The sequence below is a fragment of the Serinus canaria genome, chromosome 14 (genome assembly GCF_022539315.1).
Source record: "Serinus canaria isolate serCan28SL12 chromosome 14, serCan2020, whole genome shotgun sequence".
Classification (NCBI taxonomy): Eukaryota; Metazoa; Chordata; class Aves; order Passeriformes; family Fringillidae; genus Serinus; species Serinus canaria.
The window spans coordinates 2,212,026-2,237,499 of NC_066328.1; the positions used below are offsets into that span (position 1 = coordinate 2,212,026).

Genomic DNA, 25,474 nt, shown 5'->3' on the forward strand with positions numbered 1-25,474 from the left:
TGATCCTCAGCTCTCCCTGTCCACAAACCCCTGCTCCAGCCCAAAAGGAGCTGAGGCAGCCCAAGGAGCCGCACTACCCCACACCAGCAGGATTCTGGATGGGGACAGACCAGAGGAGCCCTGCGGGAATTTATTCGAATAAAGGGAGAGAGGCACCCACTTCTCCTCTCGCTGGGATGGGGCTGTGACCCCGCACGAGCAGTGCTAGCCCAGGGCCCCCACGCCCGGAGGTGCCCCGTGCCCTCGCATCCCCGACAGGAGCCGTTCCCAGCTCTGTGTCCCATCTCTGTACCCATGCCCAGGGCCCCTGGGAGCGGAAGAGAGGCCGCGGCAGCATCTGTGCGGGCAGCTGCCGGCCCTGCCTGCCCTGCCCCGCGCCGCCCCGTATAAATAGAGGCAGCGAGCGGCAGGGAGCTCCTGGCAGCCACCATGAAGGGCCTCAACCTGCTCTGCTGCTGCGTGGCCTCGCTGCTGCTCCTCGGCACCGCAGGTACGGCCACACGCCGGGCTGGGGCTCCCGGGGGCTGGGGGCACCCCGGGGGCTGGGGGTGCCCGGGGGCTGGGGGTGCTGGCAGGGCTAAGGGGTCCCCGTGGGGCTGGGGGTGCCCTTGGGGCTGTGGGGACTCTGCAGGACTGTGGGTGCCTCTGGGTGCCCGGGCTTATGGGGTCCCCACAGGGCTGTGGGTGCCCTTCGGACTGTGGCAACCCCACGGGGCTGGTAGGTCCCCATGGGGCTGGGGGTCCCCACAGAGCTGGGTGTCTCCATGGGGCTGTGGGTGTCTGTGGGGCTGTGGGTTCCTACAGGGCTGTGGGAACCCCAAGGGGCTGTGGGATCCCTGTAGGGCTGCAGGTGCCCACGGGGCCGTGGATGTCCGGGGGCAGTAGGTGCCTATGGGGCCGTGGGTAACTAGAGGGGGTGCCTGTGGGGCCAGGGGTGCCTGTGGGGCTGTGAGCACCTCTGGGACTCCGGGTGCCTGTAGGCTGCGGTACTTGTGGGTCTGTGGGTGTCTCTGGGGGTCTTGTAGGGTTGCAGATAGAATTGTGGGTGCCTGTGGGACTGAGAGAGGCTCTGGGGCGCCCAGTGAGCCCGGCCCTGGAGCAGGACAGGGTGGCAGGGGCACAGCGGTCTGGGCTCCCCAGCAGCTTTTCCAAGGCTGCACAACCACCCCAAAATGAGCAGGGAAGCGTGTTGGGGGGCCGTGGGCAGGAAGGGATGGCGGGAGGTGCAGATTGGGATCCCTGTTACAGAGTCACGCTGGGCACAGGGGCTGTGCTGCCGCTGACATGCCTTGCGGCAGTGTCACCTGTGGCTGCCGTGGTGGCTTGATTTTGGACTGATACGGGGGTGGGGGGGTGCCAGGGCATTGGGGATCTCTGAGGACCCCGGATCCCCTTCCTCGAGCTGTGCCATCCTCGCTTCTCACCGCTCTGCCCGGCCGGGTGTCCCCGGGGCGGCGCGGCATCGCTGGTACCCTTGCTTGCCCTTGAGTTAATTTGGGCTGGTTCTCTGCCTGGCCGGGCTCCGGCGGCCGCGCAGCCGGGAGAGGGGCGGCTAAGTATGGAAACAGCCGTGTAAGGGGACACTGCCCCGGCTGCCCCCCCGGCCGCCGCCCCCCCGGCCCGCGCCGCCGCGGCCCCGCGCGGGCACCCGCAGCTGCCGCCTGCCAGCGCCCGGCACCCCCGGCCCCGCCGAGTTTTGGCCTTTTAAGGGCATCTTGGGCCATTCTCGGGAATGAATAGGTTTGGGGGCCTGCGACACACAGCGACAGAGGTGGGGTGACCTCCACGGGGCTGCGGGTGCAGTCTGTGGGGAGTGGTTGGGAAGGTGTTCTGCGGGCATGGCTGGCGGCTGGTGCCGCTCCAAGCGGGGCTGGTGGCCTTGTGGGACATCAGAAGCTTGTGTCCGTGGTGGATGACCACCAGCCCACGTCTTGGTTTGGCTGAGGCTGGCACGGCACAGTACCGGGATCCCCCATCCCAGAGGAGGCTCTGGGCCAGGAGGCACATGGGGGTCTGGCAGCCCCAGGACCAGCTCTGAAGGGTCCCCCAAGACTATTGAAGGTTTATTGAGGGTCACCTGTTTATTGAGGGTCACATATTTCACCCCAGTACTGTAGGTTTCCAAAACAGCTCTAAGCGGTGGCATGTCTCCTGCCCATGCTCCTGCTCCTCAGAGACCAGTGGGATTTGCAGGATGAGTTTTGCTCTTCCTTTGGCACCGAGCTGAACTCTCAGACCTGGCTCCTTTGGGGTGCAGGAAGTGGCTTAGAGAGGATATGTTTTCCATTTTTGGGACAACTTTTCCCATTCAACCCTGTTGGTGCCTGTGGGGCTGTGGGGATCCCAAAGGGCTGTGGGGCTGCAGGTGCCCATGGGAAGAGAAGGGGTGGAAGTCCAGTGGAGACCAGGGGCTTCATTGGAACATCATGGCAAGGTGTGGTCCCTTGGATTTAGAGGCACTTGGGGCTGCCAAGACCCTGCCACCATTCCCAGAGGCTGGGGGTGGGAATTGCCCTGTGCCTGTGCTCTTACAGCCCCCACTGAGGCAGCTCATTGCACACATGGTTGGGGCTGGCAAAGCTCCCTGGGGTTGCCAGGAGCCTGGCAGGGAACAGCACCCACCGTGGGGCTGGACAGTGGCTCATGGTGAGGGCACTCACCCAGTACTCCATCTGCTCCTGCCAGGGGAGCACACTCACACCTCAGACAGAGCCCAGTCATCCCTTCCAGGCTGGGTGACCACTGTGGCCACCAGCAATGGGCTACGGGGATGCTGGCAGACACTTTGCCCTGGGCATCCCTTGACTCTGCAGCCATCATGGCTTTGAGTGGGAGGGCAATTCCAGGCTGTGCCATCACCACCTCTGAGCTGAGAGAGGACTTGGGACAGTCCTAGCACAGCGGTGTCCTCCTGCAAGGCACTGCAGGGCTGTCACAGACCCCTCCTGGTGACCGCCGAGGGGTCTGTGCCAGCCTCAGCTTCTGGGAGTCCTCATCCTGCCTCATCCTGGAAGGTGTCACCTCAGGGTGAGCTCCAGCACCACTTTCTCATGGCATCCTGGGTGTTCTCCATCACCTTGGAACGTGTCACTTTAGGGTGGGCTCCACCTCCCAAGCCAGAACGTCTCGGGAGCAGGACTGTGACACCTTGTGTGGGCTCAGGGCCCTGGGCACAGCAGCCATGGGGACACCCCACCCTGACCATCCCAGGCCCATTCCCCCACAGTAACCAACCTCCCCAGAGGTGGGGACCTCTGTGTCCCAGTGACACTGCTCTGGGCTTGTTCCACCCTCCAGCACCAGCACAGCCATGAGCAGCACTGCCATTGGGTGTGTGTGAGACAAGGGGCTTGGGGTGCCCTGGGTGTGTTGGGTGCTTGTGCCACCTACATCCCTGTCACACCCCTGGTGCCTCACCCCAAGGGGACCCTGGTCCCTGTGGGTGCCCCATCTTACCGCCAAGGTGTTGGCTGAGCAAAGCAAGGCAGGTTGGCTCTGCTGTGACACCCTCTCCATCTGCCATCCTTGTCCCAGTGTGTAGGTGACATCCAGCATGGCAGGAAGGCCAGGAGACCTCACTTGTGCATGGCCCTGGTGGCACAGAGGTACCAGCAGGTCTCTGTGGGCTGGCACCAGGCTGGGAGGGTGCCTGTTCCACTGTGTCCCACTTGCCAAGCTGGTGAAATCCCAGCCTGGCCATTGGGTCAGGGTGACCAGGCCTGTTCCCTGAGCTCTGCAGGAATAGCAGCAGCCTGGGGCTGTGCAGGGCTCCATGGAGCTATTTCCAGCTCACAGGGACATTTCCCTTGTTAGTGCCTGCTGGAGGGAGCCCTGAGCTCCTCTGCTGGTGGGGGCTGCAGGGGGGGCGGGGGGGCAGGGGGGGCTCTGGACAGGCACCGTGAGCCAGGATGGGGTGCTGGCAGTGGCAGCATGGCCCTGGCGCCAGCCTGGCAGGCAGCTCAACCCTTGGGGTCACACAGTCCTGGCTACACTGCAGAAAAGGGCTTGGAGCTGTGTGGCCCTGTCCATGTGCTGGTGTCCCCAGTGCTGCCACACCCAGGGCTGGGTCCCCCCGCTCAGCACGGCCAGGCAGGGTCTGCCCCCACATTCCCCTGGGCTTGAGGATCTTGTGGGACATCAGGCATTAGAATCCAGGCTGGCAAATCCAAGGGGTGACCAAGAATGCTTGGGATGACCCAAGGAAGGATGGAGAACCAGGAAGTCTGGCCTTGAATGGACAGAGGATGTCCCTCAGGGGACATCCCTGGGGTGGGTTGGTGAAGTCTCCCATGGCTGGAGGCCAGGAACAGTGAAACCTCTTGGATACCCTTCCTCTGGAAGAAGGAGCTCTTCCAGCCCCAGCCATGCCACAGCAGGTCCCTTGGGTCCCCCAACATTCCCCCAAGCTGCAAGGGACACTGCAGGTGGATGTTCCTCGATGTACAGTGTGACATCTACCTGTGCCAAAATACCTGACGTTTCCTGGCCCTCTGCTCACTGATGGACCCAGATCTCCTCAGCCAGGAAGAAGCAGGTGCTTCATCTCCCACCTTCCTCATCTTCATGTCTTCTGCAAGTCAGGGTTCAGGGTCCTTTAGGACAGACCTTAAGGGTGGGGAGACAGCGGAAGAAGCACCCTGCAGCAGTGATTGCCTATTTTAATCTCTATTCAAAAAGTTCCAAGCCTGGTTTCAACCTATTTGGTAGCTCCTGGTGATGTTTCTTTGCCGTGTACTAATAAAAACATAATATAGTTCTATCCAACCATTTACAGAAATCTAATCACTTCATAAATTTTTAAACTAAACTTAGAATTTTCTGTACAAATGAGGTCAAGGTAGTTTGACAAAACTGTTTCCTAGACCTCCCTGTGCATTGAAAACCAGGAATATGCTGGACTTTTGGGATCATGAAGCTTCTGGGATGTGATGATGTCTGGCCATCCTGGATTTTGTGGGGCACAAAGGTCTGGAGAGCCAACCCCATCCTCAGCCCCATCCTTGTGCTCGTGTCCCCTGGGCTGCTTGAACCCTCGTGGGACACCTCCCTCTGAAGGTGTTGGCCCAGCTGACCGCAAGTGGAGCTGGAGCCAGGCTCCCCCTGCTCTGAGTGCTGAGCTGGCAGGGCCATGAGCTGGAGGAGCCCTGGAGGGATGGCCCTGAGCAAGGGCCATGGGGACCACAGGGCCTGCAGGGAAGGGACATCACCCCCAAAAGGGGTCCCACAGGAAAGGTGGGGGTCTGCAGCAGGTCCATCTGGAAAATCCAGGAACTCCCTGACAGCTTCTTTGTGTTTGGTTTCCGTGAGGTTTTAAAGGGCTTTGCCAGAATAAAGGCAGGGTTGGGTATTTGGGATACGAGGTCCCACCAAGACGCCCCTGGGAGGACACGGGGAGCACGGGACTTGCAGGAGCCAGTGGATAAAACCCCCAGGGAAGCAGGGATCGGGATCTGGGCAGGGGAAGGGGGCGTGTGAAAAGTCATCCCCGCAGCCCTGCCATCGCCGGCCCCACGCTCACGGCTCCGATTTCTGCTGGAGGGGGAGAGTGTCCCTCCAGGGCCACCTGTGCCCATCTGTCCCTTCTCACCGTCCTCCTGGAGGACCCGTTTTGCCATCAGGTCGTTGCTGTTCCGTTGGTGCCCGTGCCGGGATGGAGGGGACACCGCGATGTTCAGCCATGCCCCTCCTTCCCGGACAGGCTGTTCTGGGTGCAAACCCGCCACGGCATCCTGTGGCACCCAGAACCGCGCCGCAGGATCTCCATCCCCGCTGTCACCACCTGAAAATGTGTCCCCTGGCAGCTCATAATAGTCCCAGCACGAGAAAGGGGTGGCAGGGGCAATGCAAGCCAGGGACTCGCAGGGAGGTCAAGTCCCCGAGGGGAAAAGGGCGAGGTCTCCTCTCCGATGCCGCCCATCTGCTTGGCACAATGCAAGGTGTGAACACGGGGAGCCCCGGTGTCACTTTACACCGTGGCTGTCCCCTCCCGGAGCCCACGGGGGCCCCCAGGTGCGGACGTCACCCTTGGCTGGCAGCGGGCGAGGGGCCGGGGCCGCAGGGGCGGGGGCTCGGCGGGGCTGCTCCTGCCGGTGCCCCGTACAGTTGCCGTGCCGTATTTTTAGCCTCCGGAGGGTGTTAAGCCCGTAACCTTCGGCCCATTTTGCACTCATCGGCCCGCCATGTGCCGGTCAGCACAATTCAGTGGATCGGGCGACCATGTAGGGGAAACAGGGAGAAGGAGGTGGAGAGGGGACAGGGACTTTGTCAGACCTTGAAGGTCACAGGAAATAAAGCCCGTGAACAGCAGGGACATCCCCATCTGAGCCCTGGGGGATATTTCCTTTTTTCCTCGAGGGAAGGCTCGAGGTGGGCACTGGCGTTGCTGCTGTGCCAAGCCATGGTGGGTGATGGCTCCTCTGGGTCAGAGGGGGCACACAGAGCCCAGACAAAGCCCTGAGGACTCTCAGGGTCTCCTCTGCCTGATCCTGCCCTCCTCCTCTGCTTTGATCCTCACTCCTCTCCCAGCTCTCCAGGTCACCAGCTATTTTGGGGCCAAACTGAGAATATCCCTGTTCCCATCAGCTGAGGGAACCCTCTAATGACTCAGGCTGGTTCCCAGGCCACCAGGGCCAGGCAGGGCCATGTTGGCTCCAGCCACTCAGGGCTTTGCAGGTCAAATAGAGATATTTCCTTTCAAGAGGCTCCTGCAGGGTCCCAGGGGTCTTGCAGGAAGGTGACCTGAAGGACCAGGGTGGAAGGGAGGGGCGTGGGGGTTGCCCACAACTATCTCCCTCCATCTGGGAGCTGAGTTGGGCGCCTGGAGGCACCTGTGAGCTGTGTGCCAGCAGAGGACAGGGAGGTCAGCGAGGCCAGAGCAAGGGTGACCTCTGCATCCGGGTTGGGCAGGGTGAGGGGCTGTGGCAGTGGCTGCAGCTCTGCTGTGCCAGGGGAACCAAGAGCCACTGGCAATGAGGGCAGGCTGGGGGCAGCCTGTCCTTCCCAGTGCCCGCTGCTGGCATGGCACGAGCCTCCCAAGGCGACCTGATCCCAGCTCATTGCCCCACCAGCCCCAGTGCCATGGAGATAAAACCACCCCTTGGCATCCCCAGGGCAAACTGGGCTGAGGGGTCTGGGGCTGGCCCCACACTGACCCCAGCCCAGCTCCTCCTGTGCTCGGCCACCACAGGCTCTGCGGCCAAGCCCAGTGAGCTCCAGCTTTGCCGAGGTCCTGCTGGACACAGTCCTGTGGCTCCTGCATGGACATGGAGCAGGAGCCAGAGCACGGGACTGGCCGTGCCCCTCTCCTCCTGCAGCCTGGGTGGAGGTGGCCTTTTTTCCTGCTTGGCTTCTGCTTGCCAGCTGGAGTACAAAGGAATTATTTTCCTCTGAAATGCTCCCCTGGCATGAGACGTTTGGGGGGATTATTTAAACTAGCAGCAACTGTTTGTAACAGAGACAGTATAGCCATGATCTTTTATTTTTGGCACCCGCTGACCGATGTTAAATTGCAGTTGGAGCCTATGGAAAATACGGATGGATTCTCCTGGGCCACAGAACACACTCATTGTGTCCCCAGCAGCAGCACGGCGTGCCACATGCTTTCCTAGTGAAGGGACACTTACAATAAATAGCTCCTCAGCCCCGTGGCCAGAGTTAGGCCCTGACTGAAGGCAGGACCCCATACTGGGCAGCCCCTCATGCCAGGAAGCTCTTTCCTCCTCCCCCTGCCCCTCCCTTCACCACTCACCTCGGTTGGTGTGATGCTCTCTTGAGTCAGGGCTGGGGAAGGACCCTTTTAACCTGCCAAGTGCCCACAGCCCCTCAAAATTTGCCATTTTTACTCCTTTCCTCATCTTTAGGGAAGCTTTGCCACCTTCCTGCAGTGCTTTGGGGTGGGCAGCAGCCCCAGTGCCAGGCAGCCAGGGCTGGTGGAGCCATAGAACCCCTGCCAGCTCCACTTTGCCCCCACAAACATCTTTGCACCCAAATTCTTGTGACAGGGACAGAAAATTGAGCTGGAGCTGGAGAAGGCTTAGGGAAGAGTTTAAACCTCTTGGTAGCAGGCACACCTCGTCCCTCAGGGCCCTGGCAGGTGCCCCAGTGGCCGTGGGCCAGCGCGGGTGGGACTGACTGAGCTGTTCTCATCGTTTAGAGCTGCGCGCCCCCGGCACGGGCCATGGGGACGGTGCTGCCCAGAGCCCCCCAGCCGGCACGGAGCCCCGGCTGCAGGAGAAGGCAGACGATGGCAGCCCTGAGGAGGAGCAAGACGGTGGCACTGCCAATGCCTCCTTGCCTGGTGTCACCGAGGAGGGACACAGAGAGGGGGAGAAAGATCCGGCGGGTGGCCTGAGGAAGGGCCTGGGGCCAGGGGACAGCCAGACAGAGGAGAGCAGCAAGGAGCAGGGCCAGGAAGAACTGAGCTCAGGGGAGGAATCCATGGCTGCTCATCGTGGAAGGAACCATGGGCCTGGCACACAGGATGACATCCATGCCCAGGAGGATGAGGAGCCTGGCACAGAGAAAGGAGGCTCTGAGGAGGGAGGGCAGCCAGGGGAAGAGCAAATAGAGGAGCCGAGGGCAGCATCTGCTCCCGAGGGAGAGGAGGAAAGGGACGAGCAGAGCTCAGAGGAAGATGACGAGCAAGGAGAGTCTGAGGAAGGTGAGCATGGGGAGTCTGAGGTAGATGGAGGCAAGGAAGAGTCTGAAGAAGGAGAGTCTAAGGAGGAGAAAGAGTCTGACGAAGATGGTGACAGGCCAGAGAATGAATCTGGAGAGAATGACAAGGAGGCAACCAGCACTTCCAACAAAAAGAACGACAGGAAACCAACAGCTGCTGGCACAGGAGAAGCCAGGGATGGCCCTGCCAGCTGCCATCATCCACCCTGTGGGGATGCAGCAGAAGACCCACCAGCAGCAGTGGAAAACCCACCAACGGTGGAACATCCACCAGCCAAAGACCCACCAGTAACAGAAGACCCACCAACAGCAGAGGAAGACCCACCAACAGCAGAGGAAGACCCTCCAGCAGCAGCAGACCTCCCTGCAGTGGCAGAAAATCCCCCAGCAGCAGCAGACCCCCCTGCAGACAAGACCCCACTGACAGGAACAGAGGTCCCCAGCACCACCCCAGCTGCAGCTGAGACCCAGCACAGCCAGATAGGTTGGAGTCTTTTCTTGTGGGTGTGCTGTAGCAGCAGGAGTGACCTCCCATCAACCCGGCGGAGCTGAGCTTGGCACATTAAACCTGACCTAGTGCATGGCCCTCTCCTAATGCTTCTGCTTCCCCACCTGCCCTAACAGCGCTCGGCCGCAGGCAGCGAGGCCGCAGCAGGATGCCCGTCACGCGGGCACTCATCGAAGTGGTGCCAACACTGACTGATATTCCCCTCTCTCCACTCCAAGTCCATGATTTCTTCTCAGGCATGTGGACATGGGTAAAATGTTTAACCTCCAGGCCCCTTTCAGCACTCGCAGATCTCTTAAAGACTCTTTATCCATCACCCGCAGAGTCCTCTGGGCCCTCGGCTTGTGCAGGGGCAGGATGCTTCTTGGATGGTGGGACTCCCAGGATTGTGGGGCTCCTCTCCACCAGATCTTGGCTCATAGGGAAGGTGTGAAGAACTAATCCAGGCCAATGAGCTGCTGAGGCACCAGCCCTGCTCAATCAGTGAAAGGCTAACTAGGGGAAAGGGATACCCCCCACCACGATTTCCTAGAAATATTTGTAGACTTTGGCCCACAGGCTGGGCAGTGACCTTTGGATCCAGATTAGTATTTTTTGTTGTTTTCATCTGTAATGTCCCAGCTCAAAAAGCCTCCCATTTTACCCAAAAGACAAACCCAGTTTGGTCTCTGTGTCTTCACTTGGCAAGTCAAAAGGTCTTCCTCAACCCAACACTCAGTAGATGCTCAACACAGTCTCAGGGCTTAGTGGTGTCCTGCTTAATCCTGCTGTCCCCAGACCTGTCCCCAGACCCCTGCTAAAGTCCAATCCAGCTCCCAATATCAAAAAGATCTTGGAAGCTCCTGGTGTGCCAGCACCTCCATGGCAAGGACACCTCTGTCTCCCTGTTTGGGGACAGTGGGGCGCCTTCCCCAGTGGAGGCAGCTGCCTCATGCTCCCCACGCCTGGCATGGAGCCATGAGAGACAGGGCGCTGTGCAGAGGGCAGGGGAACATGGAGACAGAGGTGGGAGAACTGGGAGGGAACAGCCCCACTGGCAAAGGTGGGCCAGGCTGGCCTGTCCCCCAAGAGCCTGGGACCCCACGTCTCCAGCTGACCATGCAGGTTTCTGGGGGAGTGGGCAGCCAGAGAGGCGGCAGCACACAGCCGGCAGCTGAGGCTGAGCCGCGGAGCCGCAGCTGCCGGGGGAAGCACCAGGGCCCCGCTGGGCAGCAGCTGCCGTGTGTGCTCGTGCTACATCCCAGCCCCGGGAGCCCCTTCCAGGCACATCCTTTGCATTCCCCACGAGCAGCCAGCCCTTCCTCGGAGCCAAGCAGTTGCCCATGACGCTTCCCCCAGCAGCCACAGCCCTGGCAGCCTCCAGAGGCCTGTGCTAAAGGGAAAGCACGGGGCATGCCAAGGGTGACAGCAGCTGCCGTGGGCATGCCGTGCCCGCCAGTTTGGGGTGTGTGTGCTCCCCCTGCCCTCTCCCTGGCAGTCGCTTGTGTGAGCTCCTGTGTGTGTTCCCCCCTCCAGCAGTAACAGGTCTCCTTGTTTTCTCCTCCAGAAGAGGTTGAAGATGCCAGCGAGCCGACCAAGCGTGACCGGTCCCACTTGGAGAACACCCTGAAGCTCAATGAGGAAAAACCTGCCGATGATGTCTCAGGTGAGGAGGCCATGCATGCCCTGCACTAAGACCATGGACAGGATTTTCCTTGTGTTTTGATTTTAACCTTGCTTCTTGCAGGTCTAGTAATGCCAGATCTTCAATAACAGCCCTTTGGCTGCTCTTGGGTTAACATGTTTTAGGTATTTTAAGGACATCACTGAGGGCATAAAAGATTTAGGAGGGTATAGAGGCTGGAAGACGCAGACAGTGAATCAGGCATATCCCTGCTCAAAGAAACCTGGAGCAACTTGCAAGAAAGGGTTGGGATTTTATTCCAATTATATACTCGGTTTTGCTGCTCAAAGGTTTGGTTCTGCTGGTCCCGCTGGCAGTTTGGGCTGGAAAGGCAGTGATAAGAGATACTGTGGAAAAAGCTCCTCTTCTTTTCTAACAAGCAGCTCAGGGGCCATGCCGGGGGCCCTGGCACCATGGTGGAGGGCTTTTTGGGATTGTGGGTGTTGAGTGCTAAGCAGCACCTAGGAAGGGAGCTCCTCCCATCAGCTGCTGGGAGCAGATGGGGACAGTGCCCAGTGGGAAACATTAGCAGGGGAGAAGTATCAAAATCCTAGAACAGTTGAGTTGGGAGAGATGGTAGAAGACCATCTCATCCCACCCCTCTGCCACAAGCAGGACATTTTCCATAGACCAGGTTGCTCCAAGTCCAGTCCAACCTGGCCTTGGACACTTCCAGGGATTCAGGGGCAGCCACAACTCCTGTGGGCAAAATGTGGCTGGGATCAGTTTGACCAAGATTTCAGCAGCAAGCCAAGTCCCTTGATCCACGGCTGGGCCATGCTCAGGACCTGCAGGGAATGGCCCCAGGAGGGTCTCACCCAGCCTGGTGAGGCTTGCCTCTCACCTGCCCACATGCTTTGCCCCCCAGGAGTATTGCAGCGGCTGAGGAAGATCTACCACTCCTCCATCAAGCCCCTGGAACACTCCTACAGATACAACGAGCTGAGGCAGCACGAGATCACAGGTAATGCCACGGGCACTGGGGTCTCTGGCACCAGCAGGTCCTTGGGATGCAGATGACAGCACAGAGAGCAGATCATGGGCAGCCTTGGATAGCGTGTCCTCTTTTGCAGCTTCCCAGGAAGTCCATGAACACTTAGAGGCCATGCCCTAGTGAACCCAGCAGCAGGAATTCCTGCCTCTGCCTCAGCCCATCTGCTGTCAGGGCCATCTGTGTGGGCTGAGCACTGAGCCCTGCCTGCCTCGGGTCTCCCACCTGCTCAACATCAATGCCCTGTACCCCTGCCAAGCAGAGATCATGGCCCAATGAAACAGGCTTGGCAAGGAAGCTCAGGACCTCTCAAGGCTGGGGATGAGCTTCCTGGGGGTGGCAGGAGCTGGCATCCTTCCTGCTGGGTACAGGACACAGCCATGTAGGCAGGGTATTCCTCAAGCTCCACAGCCTTCACTCATCCTGAGAGCTGGAGTTTCGAGGCCTTGGCAATCTCAGACACAATGGATTGGGCGAGCAGGTCCCTGTGGCCCCTGGCATGGCGTGGGCTGAGCCAGATCACACACATGTCCCTCCAGAAGAGGAAAGTGCAGCCCTGTCCCAAGATGCTCACAAGATACAGGAAGTTCTTGTGACCAAAGAAACACAAGCAGCCTCATTTTCCAAGCACAGATGGCTCAAACCCAAGTCTGACTCCTTTGTTCACTGCAGTAATTCTCCTCTGAGTATCTATTCGAGCACAGGAGCCAGGGCCAGATGTCTCCTGAGTATCCAGGGGCTGCTGGAGTCTCTGCTGCCAGTGTCCCAAGAATTTGTGCCCATGTCACCCTCCTGCCAAGGCCCTGAAGTTGTCCTCCTTGTCCTGCAACTCTGCCTGCCTCCCCAGGTGTCCAGGCCCTTGGAGCCATGCCCTTCCTTCTGTTGAGACAGGACTGGAATACACCCTCCCCGCAGATCTTTCTTTTACAGCTGGCCTTGCTCCACCAGCAAACAGGCTCCACACTCAGCTGGGGCACATCCCTGTAGAGCAGAACTCTGGCTTTCCAGGCATCCCTCCTGCTTCCCAGGCATCCCTCCTGCAACTCCTTAGTTTGGGTCAGACATTTTCTAAGCAGGCTTGGACATCTCCCTACCCAGCCAGGCCATCTCCAGGGTAGAGCCAGTGGGGAACAGAGGGAAGTTACCCTGTGGGAGGGTGATTGAGGTTCACAACATGTCCTGATTGTCACCCCATGGCTGCTGGACTGTCCCCTGGCAACACCCCAACTTCCTCTCCAAGCTGCTCTGGTGTTTGGTGTTTGATGTCAACTCGGGGCAGAGGTCAGGAGGAAGTTTGGGGTTAAAGGGGCAGCTGGTGGGCTCTAACTCCCACTTTGCTGTTCACAGCCAGAGGATGCAGCTCCCAGCTGCAGTTTGCAGCCCTCAGCATGTCCTACCCTACCCTTAATCCATCCCATGCCCAAGCAGCCACCTCCCTGCTCCCTTTTTGGGAGGAAACAAGTGTTTAAGTGTTCCCCAGGCTCCTGCTGGCTTTCTCAGCTCCTGAGGAAACAACAATTCACCCTGGTGTTTTCCCAGCTTCTCTCAAACCCAGCTCCTCAGCAGGATTCACCTTGGAGAGCATGTCCTGGTGTTTCTCCTGGCCTCACCTCAACACTCCATGGTCTGTCCCACCTCAGTGTGAGGAACAGCCACCCCTCAGGCTGGTAGTCCCCAGGTCATGTCCCAGCACACCCCGCTGTGTCCTACAGGACACCCTCACAGTGCTGTGACCCTGGAGCTGGCAACCCACAGTCCCCTCCTGGCCTCCAGGGAAGGGCACAGGGATGTTGCACTGCCTCCAGTCCTTGTCTCAGCTGTGAGACATCCTGGCCATGCTCCTCTCCAAAAAATTTTTACGGACACCAAACTTCTTGAATGATCTCTGACAGCCCAGCCATACCCTGGCACGCACAACCCTATCTGGAAACCTACAGCTCAGCAGTTTGCCTTTCATACCCAGAGATCCAGCTTTCCCCAGTCCCTCATTAGCAGTGTAATCAGAGAAACCTGCACATTAGTTACAGGGTTGGCCCAGGGAACTCTCTTGACCTTGGAGGGCAGGTGAGGACACAGTGGAGCTCAGGGAGCCTTCTCAACGCTTCCCCTGCACAGTGCCCGTGTCCCAAGCGGGTTCATTCCATCAGCGCTGTCCCTGCAGGCTGGGAGGTGCTTCCAGCTCCCCCCTGTGCCCCCTCTCCATGGTGGGGGGAGGCTGGAGGGCACAGAGCTGCCGGCTCAGCTGGCTGGGAGGAGCAGGACAGCTGGGGGAGCTTTGGGGCAGGCCTGTCATGGAATATGTGTGACCTTTGGAGGTGTAAACCAATATAGAGGGGTGCCGTGGCAAGCACCCTGGCCCCTCCATTACGTGGCAGCCTTCCATTTTGTCTCTGTTCCCATCAGCTCCTTTCACTGCAGTGTAATCCAAAGAACTCCTCTGCTCCCCACAACATGTGAAAACTCCCATGGAGTCCTGTGGGAGCTGTGGCTGTCACCATCAATTCTGACTTGTCAGGGTGCATCTCAGAAAGCTCCCACACACCCTCTGCTTAAGCCTGGCAGATGCCATTTCCTTCTCCCTGCCTGCCACCCTCCCGCCTCTCCGCTCTGCCATCCCACGTGGATGCAGACATGCTCTGGCTGGGTCCAACTCTGTGCTTGGAGGGACTATCCCTAGCTGAGAGTGAGGGATTCTCCCAGTCCAGCCATGGAAAGCTTGCTGTGAGGTCACACCAGGTTGTGGTGCATGCTGGTGACCCTAATTACTGATGTATGCTAATTAGCAAGTGTCCCTGTGTAGGGAATGACCTCCCAGGTGCCATCACCAGCCACAGGGGCTGGGTCCAGGTGACCCTGTCACTGGGGTTGTCAGGACACTTGCTGGGTTGGTGGCTGTCTAACCCTGGCTTGTTGGGCTCTGTGTGCTCAGTGGGTGATGCCAGGGAAGGCAACAACTCCGCAGAGCGGGGGTTGGGATGCAGAGCACCCCGAGCCACATCCCCGACCTGCAGGGCAGACAGGGGTTCAATGCTTGTCCTGGGAGCTGCAGGTCACTCCCAGGCTGTAACTCCCTGTCTCCTCCTGGGAATGTGGCCATCGGTTCCCTCCTTGTCCTGGACCACTCCGGGCTGTCGCATCCCTCCTCGGACTCACGGTTCCTCTTCTCTCTCCCCGTGTCCCTCGCTAACAGCTTACCCCGGACGCACCCTGGGCTCCTCGGCCACAGGTTGGTATCGCCGCCTGCTCCCTGCATGCTGCCGGCACTGCCTCCGCTCTGCGCTGCCCTGCGGCTTCCCCGGGCTCCTGGCAATGCAGCCGCGCTGCCCAGGCACCGAGTGGGGCCGGCACCCGCTGCCCTCCGTGACAGTGTCCCCAGCCCTTCCAGAGCCCGCACTTGTCCCAGCCTGACTCTGTCCTGACAGCGCCTTTCCCTCCAATTCTCACCTCGCCTAGACTCTGACACCATTCCCTCTTGGTTTAAGACTGAGAGGCAGAATATTCCTCTGGCCAGGGTTCAAAGATGTTTCTGGTAGTCCTGTGAGAGGGAGATGGAGGGCTCAGTCTGGACAAAGGGAAGCTCAGGAGGGACCTTCTCACCTTCTCCCTCTCAACTCCCTGACACGAGGGTGGAGCCAGGTAGGGGCCAGGCCCACTCCCAGGGAACAAGGGACATGACAAGAAGAAATGGCTTCAAGTTTCACCTGAGGAAGCCTGGAAATATTGGGAAAATTTCTTCAGAGAAGGGCTGTCAGGCCCTGGCACAGCAGCCCAGGGCAGTGGAGTCCCTTATCCCGGGGGGATTTAAAAGCCCTCTGGATATGGCACTTGGGGACGTGAGTTAATGGTGGCCTTGGCAGTGCTGCAAGAACTTTTAGAATTGGTCATCTTAGAAGACTTTTCCAACCTAAAGTTATTCCATGATTGTATGTGTTGGACCTTTAGGTTGATCTCACCCACAGCACAAACTGGAGGAGCTCGTCCTATAGAGGGGATCTCTTCCCACCCTTCACCCTCCTACGTGAGAAACTTTCCTGAATGTCCACCCCTGATCCCACAGCAGCTGTCCCAGTAACACGGGCTGGCCCTTGCCCAGCAGCCTCAGCCCCTTCAGAAGCCCGAGCTGGCTCCTCTCCCTGCCTATCCTACTCAGGGTGTGCTGCCAGGTCCCTCAGGAGGATCAGGAGATGGGAGATAGTCCAAGAAATGCCAGCCAACACCCAGCCCTTCCCCTGGGCCTGGTACTCAGCCACGGGAACAATGTTCCTGCAGGGAAATCCCATCCTGTATCCCTCCTGTCCTTCCTCATGGCCACGCTGCCACACCCTGCCAGACCAGGCTCCTTTGGGCACAGCCACAGCCGAGCCCTGCTGGTGCCTGGAGAGCCTCTGGCTCCCTGCCGTGCCGGCGTGCCAGCAGTGCAGAAGGCTGGGGCTATTTATAGCATATTCCGATAGCTGCCTTATCTCATCTCGCCTTCAGGTGCTCACACACGTGCTGCCAGGGTGGGCACAGGCTGGGGGGCACACGGGGGAGGCACAGGCTGGCTCAGCCACGTGGGCTGGTCCCTCCAGCTGTGGGCACATGTGTTGTCAGGATACTCATGGATTTGGAAGCTTTGGGAGCGAGGGGTGCCCTCCAAGGGTTGCTGGATCTGTGCCATGGACACACGGCCCATGGTGTTTGTGGCACAGGGGTGGGACAGAAGTGTGGGTGATGCTGGGAGTGTCCCCAGGTGTCCCAGCCTTCCTGGGTGGCTTGAGGACAAAGAAGAGCTTGGTGCCTGTGGCTCAGTAGGAACCAGGAGAGGAAGGAGGTTTTGCTAGGTCCTCTGCTTTGCTCAGCATCCTCAGGACAGACTTGCACTTGGGGGAGAGGCCACACCGGGCACATCTGCTGGGCTTGAGGACAAGGGGAGACAGGGCCCTGCCCAGGATTAATCGTAGATTTATGAAATTATTTGGGTTGGAAAGGACCTTAAAGGCTACCCAGTTCCACCCCCTGCCATGGCCAGGGACACCTTCCACTGTCCTAGGTTGCTCCAAACCCCAGCCAACCTGGCCTTGGACACTTCCAGGGATCCAGGGCAGCCACAGCTGCTCTGGGCACCCTGTGCCAGGGCCTGCCCACCCTCCCAGGGAAGAATTTCCACAGCTTCTCTGGGCAACCTGAGCCAGGGCCTCCCCACAGGGAAGAATTTCTTCCTAAATCCCATAGAACCCTGCCCTTTCTCACTGTGAGGCCATTTTCCTGTGCCTTGTCACCCCAGACCCTCATCCAAAGTCTCTCTCCAGCTCTCTTGGATCTCCTTTAGTCACTGAAAGGGGCTCTAAGTTCTCCCCAGAGATGTCTCTTCTCCACCCCAGAGCAGCAGTGCTTCCAACCAAGGGCAGTCTGACACTGCCACATGGCAAAACCTCACAGAAAGCCACTCCTCTAGGAAAGAAAACTACTTGGACAACCGAACTGCTCCTATGCCCAGAGCTGAGCAGCCCAAGCAGACCCAGGCTCTGCGGAGGGACGAGCTTGAGGCTCGTCTGAGCTTGAGCTGAGAGCGAGCAGCCACAGGGTGGCTGGAGAGAGCCGCTGTGATGGAGCTGCCGCCATCCCCGCCCGGCCGGCAGCGAGCCCCGGCTCCTTTCCGCTGTCCGGGCCACCGAGCTGACCCGAGCTGCTGCTGACAGACATGGCACGGGAACATAGCAGGGACAGATGCCAGGCCAGCACCCTCCCGGGTGGGAGATGCTCCCTCTCTCCCGGTCTCTGGGCAAGCAGCAGGGAATTCATACCCGGTCTCACATCCTTGCAGCTCCTGCAGTTCCTGCAGAGTTGCAAGCGCTGGGCACTGCCCACACAGGGCATGGGGGCACAGAGCTGCTCGAGGGGCTGTGGGTGACCAGGCAGGGGGGCTGCCCACCTCGCTGCCCACCTTGGCTCCGTAGAGCAGAGAGGGGGATGTGCAGCAGAGCCGGAGCTCACAAGTGCCCACATTCACACAGTCACACCTGGCCAGGGATGTGTTATGAAAGAGCACACAGGGACCCACCCCAAACCTCTGGCACAACATCACAGGGATAATGGTAATAATAACAACCATCCTAACCTAATTAAAGCTGGCAAGAGAGCAGAGCAGCGGCGACAGAGCGGCAGAGGAATGATTAATAATGAGAGTCCAAGGTTTCAACACTTGTTTTGGTCCCATGGGAGAAGACAAGGCTGGATTCCTGCTGCCAGGCAGGGAGTAGGGTGCAGGAAGAGCCATGCATCCCCTGCTTCAGAGGTGCTGTGAAGAAGGGCTGAGCTGTATGGATGCAGCAGTGCCTCATGGAGAGATGTCCCCAGCCCATTCCCTTCCCCGGAGGTGACACAGTGAGCTTGTGATGGGCAGATATAGCAGGAGCAGGCTGGAATGCTCTCCCCAGTGCCTGCTCCCATGGCCAGATGGGTTCAGTGTGAAGCTGCCATGCAGTGCCCTCCAGCACCCTCGGGGCAGTAGCTCAGCACCACAGGGGCTTTGTGGTTTCCCGCACCTTGGAGATGGATCCCTGATTCCTGCTGGAATGCTGCTGGCTCCTGCATGGATGGCAGCCATGGAGCACTAGGGGCTCTAAACTACCTCATGGAAGATAATTCTGCATGAGGCATGTGGTTGAAGAGAAGGTGCTGAGGGCAGCACAGCTTGCCCAGGGTATCTCCTTGCCTTGGGCTATGGGGGAGGCTCTGCTCCAGCTGAGATAGCAGCTCCCAGCTCCTCTGGTGTCATCCATCCCCTGGCTGAACTCCTGTTAGCAACAACAGGATAGACCCTCTCCCACCCTGAGCATAGGATGGGGTTGGTTTTCACCAGTGGGAACTCACCCAGTTTTACTTCCATTCTTGTCCTGCTTCAGACTCACAGGCTCCCGTGTGTCCTGGGCACAGCCTGAGGGCTGGCATAGGCCCTGGGCTCCTCTGGCTCCACTGGCTGCCTACCTGGGGCCCTGGGGGCTGGGGGGTTGAGCAGTGTGGGCACAAGCTGATTGCATGAGTCCTGTTTGAGCAGGGATTGCTCCTGGGGGCGCTGGCAGCGTGCATCCAGGGACCTCTGTGCTCCTGGACTGATGGCATGGCACGGGGACAGGTCACCATCCTCATGGAGAAAACTGTGTGACCTGAAGAATGCAGGATGGGGACTATAGTTCACTCTCCTTTTGCCTTTCCCCAAGCCCAAAGCGGGGCTGTTTGACGTCCCCACATCCAGCTGGAGCCTCACACCCAGGCAATGACCTCCTGCTCGGCCGGAGGGTCGGGAGGCACGGCCCGGGGCTAGGTCCCTGCGAGGGCATGGTGGAAAGGCTTGCAGGCAGCTGGCTCAGGCTCGCACCGCGCTTACCAAGCCCTGCGCCGCAGCGCTGCTCCCGAACCCACGGCAGCTCCCTGTGCACAGGGCTCGGCATGGCCTCCTCCTCGGCATGGCCCGTGCTTTGCGGCGGCTGCCTTCAAACACCCCAGCCCGCAGCCAGCCCCAGACTCACACGGCTAAACCAGAAACAAACCGAGACAAGGCTTAAAAGACCTTCCAGTCCTCCGTAGTCTAAGAAGGGCTAAAGCTCGGAGAAGGTCAGGCAGCGAGGTGGGCTCTGCCGCAGAGCACGGGGCCGTCCCGCTCCCGCAGCCGGCGGGGCGCTGCCTTGGCTGGCGAATGGCTGGTGGCCCAAGGGCGGCTGTTTCCCCGGCAGCAGCACCGCGCCGCTCAGATGGGATGCTCGTTACAGCCGGGAGTTAATCGCACGGCGGCGACGGCTATTGTTCCTTCACTTCCTCTTGTTATTTCCCCTCTCCGCAGATGGGGAGATCACTTCCAAGCCTATGGTGCTATTCCTGGGACCGTGGAGCGTCGGCAAATCCTCCATGATAAACTACCTCCTGGGGCTGGACAACACTCCCTACCAGCTCTACACAGGTACCACACTCACTGCTTTGCCAAGGGGGTGCTGACGCCTGCATTTCCACATCCCTGCATTCAGCAATTCCCAGCCGTGCGTCTTCAATGCCTCCTAATAGCCAGGAGGTTGGGATCTGCTCCATGACACCTGGCTGTGGTGCCATGTGAAGGGAGAGGTTCCCCACGACAGCCTGTCCATCCTTCCAAGGGTGGAGGAGAGCATCTCTCCCACAACATCCTCATTCTGCAGCTGAGGGCTCGCAGCTCCCAACCCCAATCCCATGAGCAGCAGTCATGTCAAAAGGGCAGCTCACCTTTCTCTTCTCCCCATCCCTCCTCACATGCAGCCAACTCATTCACCCTTCCAGGAGAAATGCCATTCCCCTTCCTTCCTCCCTGCTCCCACGGATGTCATCTCACAGCTAAGGGCAAATGTCCATGGCCAGATCAGTGCTATGGTAATGAGGGCTCCCAGGAGATGGTTCTCCATGAGACCTTGTGCAGTCAGGCCACTTCCAGAGAAACCAGTCTCCACAGAAAACAACCCCATGACATCTTCCCAAGAAGATGGGCAGGAAATTGTTGGGCAGGAATTCCTTGGCCCTGCATCTCTTGAGAAGCACGCAATGCTCTCAATGCTCCCAGTCTTAGTCCAGCCCTGTTGGGTCCATGGCCTGGCATGGATTTCATGCCTCTGCTGCTCCTCTCATTGCTGTGCAGGGGCAGAACCCACCACCTCTGAGTTCACCGTCATCATGCATGGCCCCAAACTGAAGACTATCGAGGGCATTGTGATGGCTGCTGACAGTGCCCGCTCCTTCTCACCCCTGGAGAAGTTTGGGCAGAACTTCTTGGAGAAGCTGATAGGCATTGAGGTCCCCCACAAACTGCTGGAGCGAGTCACCTTCGTGGACACACCGGGCATTATTGAAAACCGCAAGCAGCAAGAAAGAGGTAGGGGTTCACTGGGTTCATCTAAGGGACCCCAGAAAAGATGCTATGATGATCTGAGGTGACAAAGGTGGCTGAAGCACAATGCAGTCCTGACACAGCACAGGCTGCCCAGGACAGTAGTGGAGTCACCATCCCTTGGGGGGATTTAAAAGATGTGTGGATGTGGCGAGATGGTTTACTGGTGGCCATCACAGTGTTGGGGGAATGGTTGGACTCAATGATCTTAGAGGACTTTCTTTTCCCCAACCATAATGATTCTCTGATCCTGTGACTGAGTATCTGCTCACAGGAACATCAGGAACCTGTGGTCAGCAGCAGACACTAGGAGGGTCTGGAGATAAGGGTGAGAGACAGGCAGTCACAGGCCCAGACACCCATGGATGGCTTTTCGTGCCAAGAAGCTCCAAAGTGTTTTTAACAAGTGAGAAAGAGGTTCTAGGCTACAGGGGAAGTCCGCTGTGCCTCACAACCCATGCAACCAAATGAGGATTGAGGCACAGCAGGCTCACAGTTTATCAATCCCCTTGATGAAGGGACTCATCCTGCATTGGATTTCCTGTTTCCTCTCCTCAAGGTTACCCATTCAACGATGTGTGCCAGTGGTTCATTGACAGAGCCGATCTCATCTTTGTTGTCTTTGACCCCACGAAGCTGGATGTGGGCTTGGAGCTGGAGATGCTGTTTCGTCAGCTGAAAGGCCGTGAGTCTCAGATCCGAATCATCCTGAACAAAGCTGACAGCTTGGCTACCCAGGAGCTGATGAGAGTCTATGGTGCCTTGTTCTGGAGCCTGGCTCCTCTCATCAATGTCACAGAGCCGCCCAGGGTGTACGTTAGCTCCTTCTGGCCCCATGACTACCATCCGGAAACCCACAGAGACCTGTTCCTCAAAGAAGAGATATCGCTCCTGGAAGATCTCAACCAGGTGATTGAGAACAGGATGGAAAACAAGATTGCCTTCATCCGCCAGCATGCCATCCGGGTGCGCATCCACGCCCTGCTGGTTGATCGCTATCTCCAGACCTATAAGGACAAAATGACCTTCTTTAGCGATGGAGAACTGGTGTTCAGGGACATTGTGGAAGATCCTGACAGGTTCTTTATCTTTAAATCCATTCTGGCAAAGACCAATGTCAGCAAATTTGACCTCCCCAACCGCGAGGCTTACAAGGACTTCTTTGGCATCAATCCCATCACCAGTTTTAAGCTGCTATCTCAGCAGTGTTCCTACATGGGAGGGTGTTTCCTAGAGAAGATCGAGAAGGCCATCACCCGTGAGCTTCCCGATCTCTTGGGAAGCATCGGCTTGGGGAAGAAGCCCAATGTCCTCTCCTGCGACGTCACTGGCTGTGGCGAAACCCCAAAGAATCGCTACAGGAAGCCCTAAGGTGATCCACAACCCAACTGTCCACGTGTTCCTACTGGTGAATGAGCTTATGTCTTATCTGTCCAAGAAGCCGTGGTTTGTTAACCCTTTGAGTGCCGTGCTGGCAAAGGCTACTGTACGATGAGGACTTTGAGTCATTGACATCGATGGCAGGGGAAGATGGGTGGGCATAAGGAAGACAATAAAAACTGTGAATTCCTGACATTTTATCTTTGTTCTTTTGAGTAGAAGGCAATGTTTAAGCTGTAAGTATGAGCAATGCATGGGCAGGACTGCAGCTGCTTTTCCACTGGTGCCAAGAGTGCATGAAGAGGAATTTCAACCTCTGCATTGCCAAAGCCACGAGGGAATGAGAACAAGGGCACAGCTTGAGAACACAGGGGAGAGCAGTGACACACTAACCCAGGCATCACCGGGAGCACTGGTCAAGGAAAGAGAGGCCATGTCCCAGCTGTTGTTTTCAGGCACAAACCTGCTACAAATCTCAGCAAATACTGACCTTGTTTTTATTTCCGAGACCTCTAGGTCACCTGGTGAGTTCTGTTTTCCCTTGACAGCTCAGTTGATCTTCTGCAGCCTTCATGTGGGTGTTTGACTTAAGAAGGAGCACTTGCAGGGACGTTGGTAGCTCCAGACATGCAGCCGTGATGGGATTTGCAAGTCCATGGCAAGGGAAGAAATGGGGTGGAAAGGAGCAGCCACCACTGGCTGAGCTGAGCTGGAGGAGGAGGGACAACACCCCAAACCAGATGGTCCCACAAGGAGATGTGAGCAGGGCTTCCTTCCCTGGACTTGCACAGAAGAAGGCACTTCATGCCTATGTGTGTCATTAACCTCAAAACCCATGCTAGCAAGTCTTGTCTTTGGACCAGCAGGGCTCCAAGGGTCAGGGTTTGGCAGTTTGCCTTTGTTCAAGTCCATGTTGCTCTTTTCTCAGTCAGCCCTCCGTGGTTTTGTGCTCTGTGGAGGGAGGCAAGAAGGAGGGTCATTAGCAGTGAAGTTAAAAAGGTCACATCCGTTTTGCCTACCTGCTGATCTGTCCTCCCCAGGACAGTCCAGGCAGGTTTCTGGGGCTTGCTTTCCAAACTCCTCCCTTTTTAGCCATTTGTTGGCTCATCTCTGAGCATTGGTGCTCAGTCCTGAAGGAGTACTGCTTTGGAAGCACCCAAGCAGTGTGAAGTTCCCCATGGACAGCTGACCTTGAAACTTGGCCCTCACGGACAGCATCGCTGTCTGCCAAGCTGAGCCCAAACCAACCAGGTGATAGATGTCATCCTGGATGGCAAACCGGCACCTTCAAGCCCACCAAGAACCTGCTGAAAGTCCTTCCTCCTGCCAAACACCCACAGCAAGCACTGCTCTCCAGGAAACCTCTGGAGAAAAGGGACAGAAGCAAGAGGACATGGAGATGCTGGCTAAAGCACGAAAAAGGCAAAAGGAATGAAAGAGGGAAAGAGAAAGCTGGGAATGGAAGGCTGCATTGTGATGGGGAGGGTGTGAAGGGCATCTCCACATGTGCAACAGAAAGTGAGCTATGGCAGGAGGCCTGGGAGAGCTCTGTGTCCCCCAGGTGCTGCAATGAAGAGGTCCCCTTGAGTCCAGGTGAGTTTGAGGGGATGCTGCTGCAGGGACTTGAATGTTCCTGGCCTCTGCTTCAAGGTAGGACTTGACATTTCAACTAATGAAGCTAAGACCGAAATCTACGTCCAAGCATAGGGCAGGGCGTGGTTCAGGAAGAGGGATTTTGCCTGCAGTGCAGAGGGAGCAGAGGTGCAAGGGAAGGCAAGCAGTGTCAGAGAGAGCAGCAGCCAGAGCAGTGTGGAGAGAAGGGATGTGCTTGTGAGTACTGTGAGGTCTCAAACCTGCCCCAGTGCTGCTGCCCCCCCGCTGTTCCTTCTTTCTTGTCCATGATCCAGTTGCTCATCAGTTTTCCTCTCCATCTGTCATTCACTTTCCTCTGTCAGACTGGTCTGCATGGTTTTTTAAGAGTTAATGGAATAGAATCACCAACAGAAACTGGCTGATGTTGTCACTGTTCCTGCTGTCACACTGTGTGTCATTGTCACAGAAAGCAAAGGCCTTTAAACATTTCTGTTTGCAAGCACTGTATTGCACCATCTCTTTCCTAGTTCCTCGGTCACCCTAAAGCCCATGGGATACCCAGGGAAAGGCCCCCCTGCCCCACAAGAAGTATTGACCTTGAAGGCACTGAAATGCTCTCAGGCCACTCCCATTGTTCTCCCCACCCTTTCTCTGGTTTCCTTTTATCTTGCTTTATTTTCCAGCCCTCATCGCCTCCTCTCCTCCCTTCCTCTTCCCTGCAGCACCTGCATGCCCTGTGCAAAGCCTTGGTGCCTGTGTGCTGGATGGGGCTCCCCCATGAGAGCCAAAACCCTTTTCCTCCCCAATACGGTTCTTTTGGGTTCTCCTTCCAAAGCCATGGCATTGGTGGTCTGTTCCCTGTGACACACACTGACCCAGCTCCATGCTGCCTTAGGGAGATGCCACCACTGAGATGCCTCCTCTCCCCTGGATCCAGGTGGCTATCAGTCCCAAGAGGATTGCAGTTCCCAGCCCAGTTCTCACTGAGCTTTCTCAGGAGACCTCTGTGAATCTGGGAGTGGAAAAATGTGGAGCAGGGAGACATTTTCATTCTGCTGAGAAACCCAAACCCCCTCAGAATTTGGGGGAGTTGAACATCTTGCCTAAGAGCATCATGGGAGGGAGGGAGCTGGGACACAGGCCCTGTAGATGGCCGTGATCATGTGCATTGGGATAAAACTGTCAGCTTGAACATCAGCCTGTCTAATAAAACCTGATATTTTCCAAACACACTCCCTGGAGATGCTTGTTTTGTTTCTCCTCCTGGTGTGGAAGAGAGCTCTGGGACTGGGGTGGCTGAGGGGGTGCAGCTGCAAGGAGCAAGGCAGGAACTCCCATCTCCTTCCTTGCACCCCAGCTTTGGCCTCTGTCCCTTGCACAGGACCTGCCAGCCATGCCTGTCCCTTGCACAGGACCTGCCAGCCATGCCTGAGTCATTTGGCTGCTTGTCCAACCTGTCTCCTTGTGCCATACAGGCAAAGCAAACCCCAACTTTGTGCCTCAGGGCAGTGTGATCCTCCCTGGTGAGACAGATCACACCTGCCTCAGCACACGCTGTCAGGGCACCATGACAGAAGGCAGGGGTCAGGGACCACAGAGGAGAACCCAGGATTGGGGATCACAGCAGAGGGCAGGGTTGGGGATCATGGAGGGAGGTAGGGATTTGAAGAGCATGGAGGAGGAGCATGGAGAAGGACAGGGGTTTGGGATCCTAGCAGAGGGCAGGGGGTCAGGTGCCATGGAGGGAAGAGGGAGGTTTGTCCTCTTTCATAG

General features: G+C 57.9%; 1 protein-coding gene across 2 annotated transcripts; it reads left to right on the top strand.

Annotated features, from left to right (window-relative positions):
- Window positions 1–421: 421 nt before the first annotated feature.
- SRL (sarcalumenin) lies at window positions 422–24,883 on the top strand. 2 transcript variants are annotated; one of them, XM_030229948.2, is made up of 7 exons: window positions 430–490; window positions 8,153–9,160; window positions 10,731–10,829; window positions 11,716–11,811; window positions 19,661–19,777; window positions 20,480–20,713; window positions 21,288–24,883. In XM_030229948.2, the coding sequence occupies exons 1-7, from the start codon at window positions 430–432 to the stop codon at window positions 22,097–22,099; spliced, it is 2,427 nt and encodes an 808-aa protein (XP_030085808.2). In that variant the 3' UTR covers window positions 22,100–24,883. The 2 variants fall into 2 exon arrangements, with proteins under 2 accessions (XP_030085810.1, XP_030085808.2); XM_030229950.2 differs by lacking the exon at window positions 8,153–9,160 and having other exon boundaries at window positions 422–490.
- Window positions 24,884–25,474: the final 591 nt, after the last annotated feature.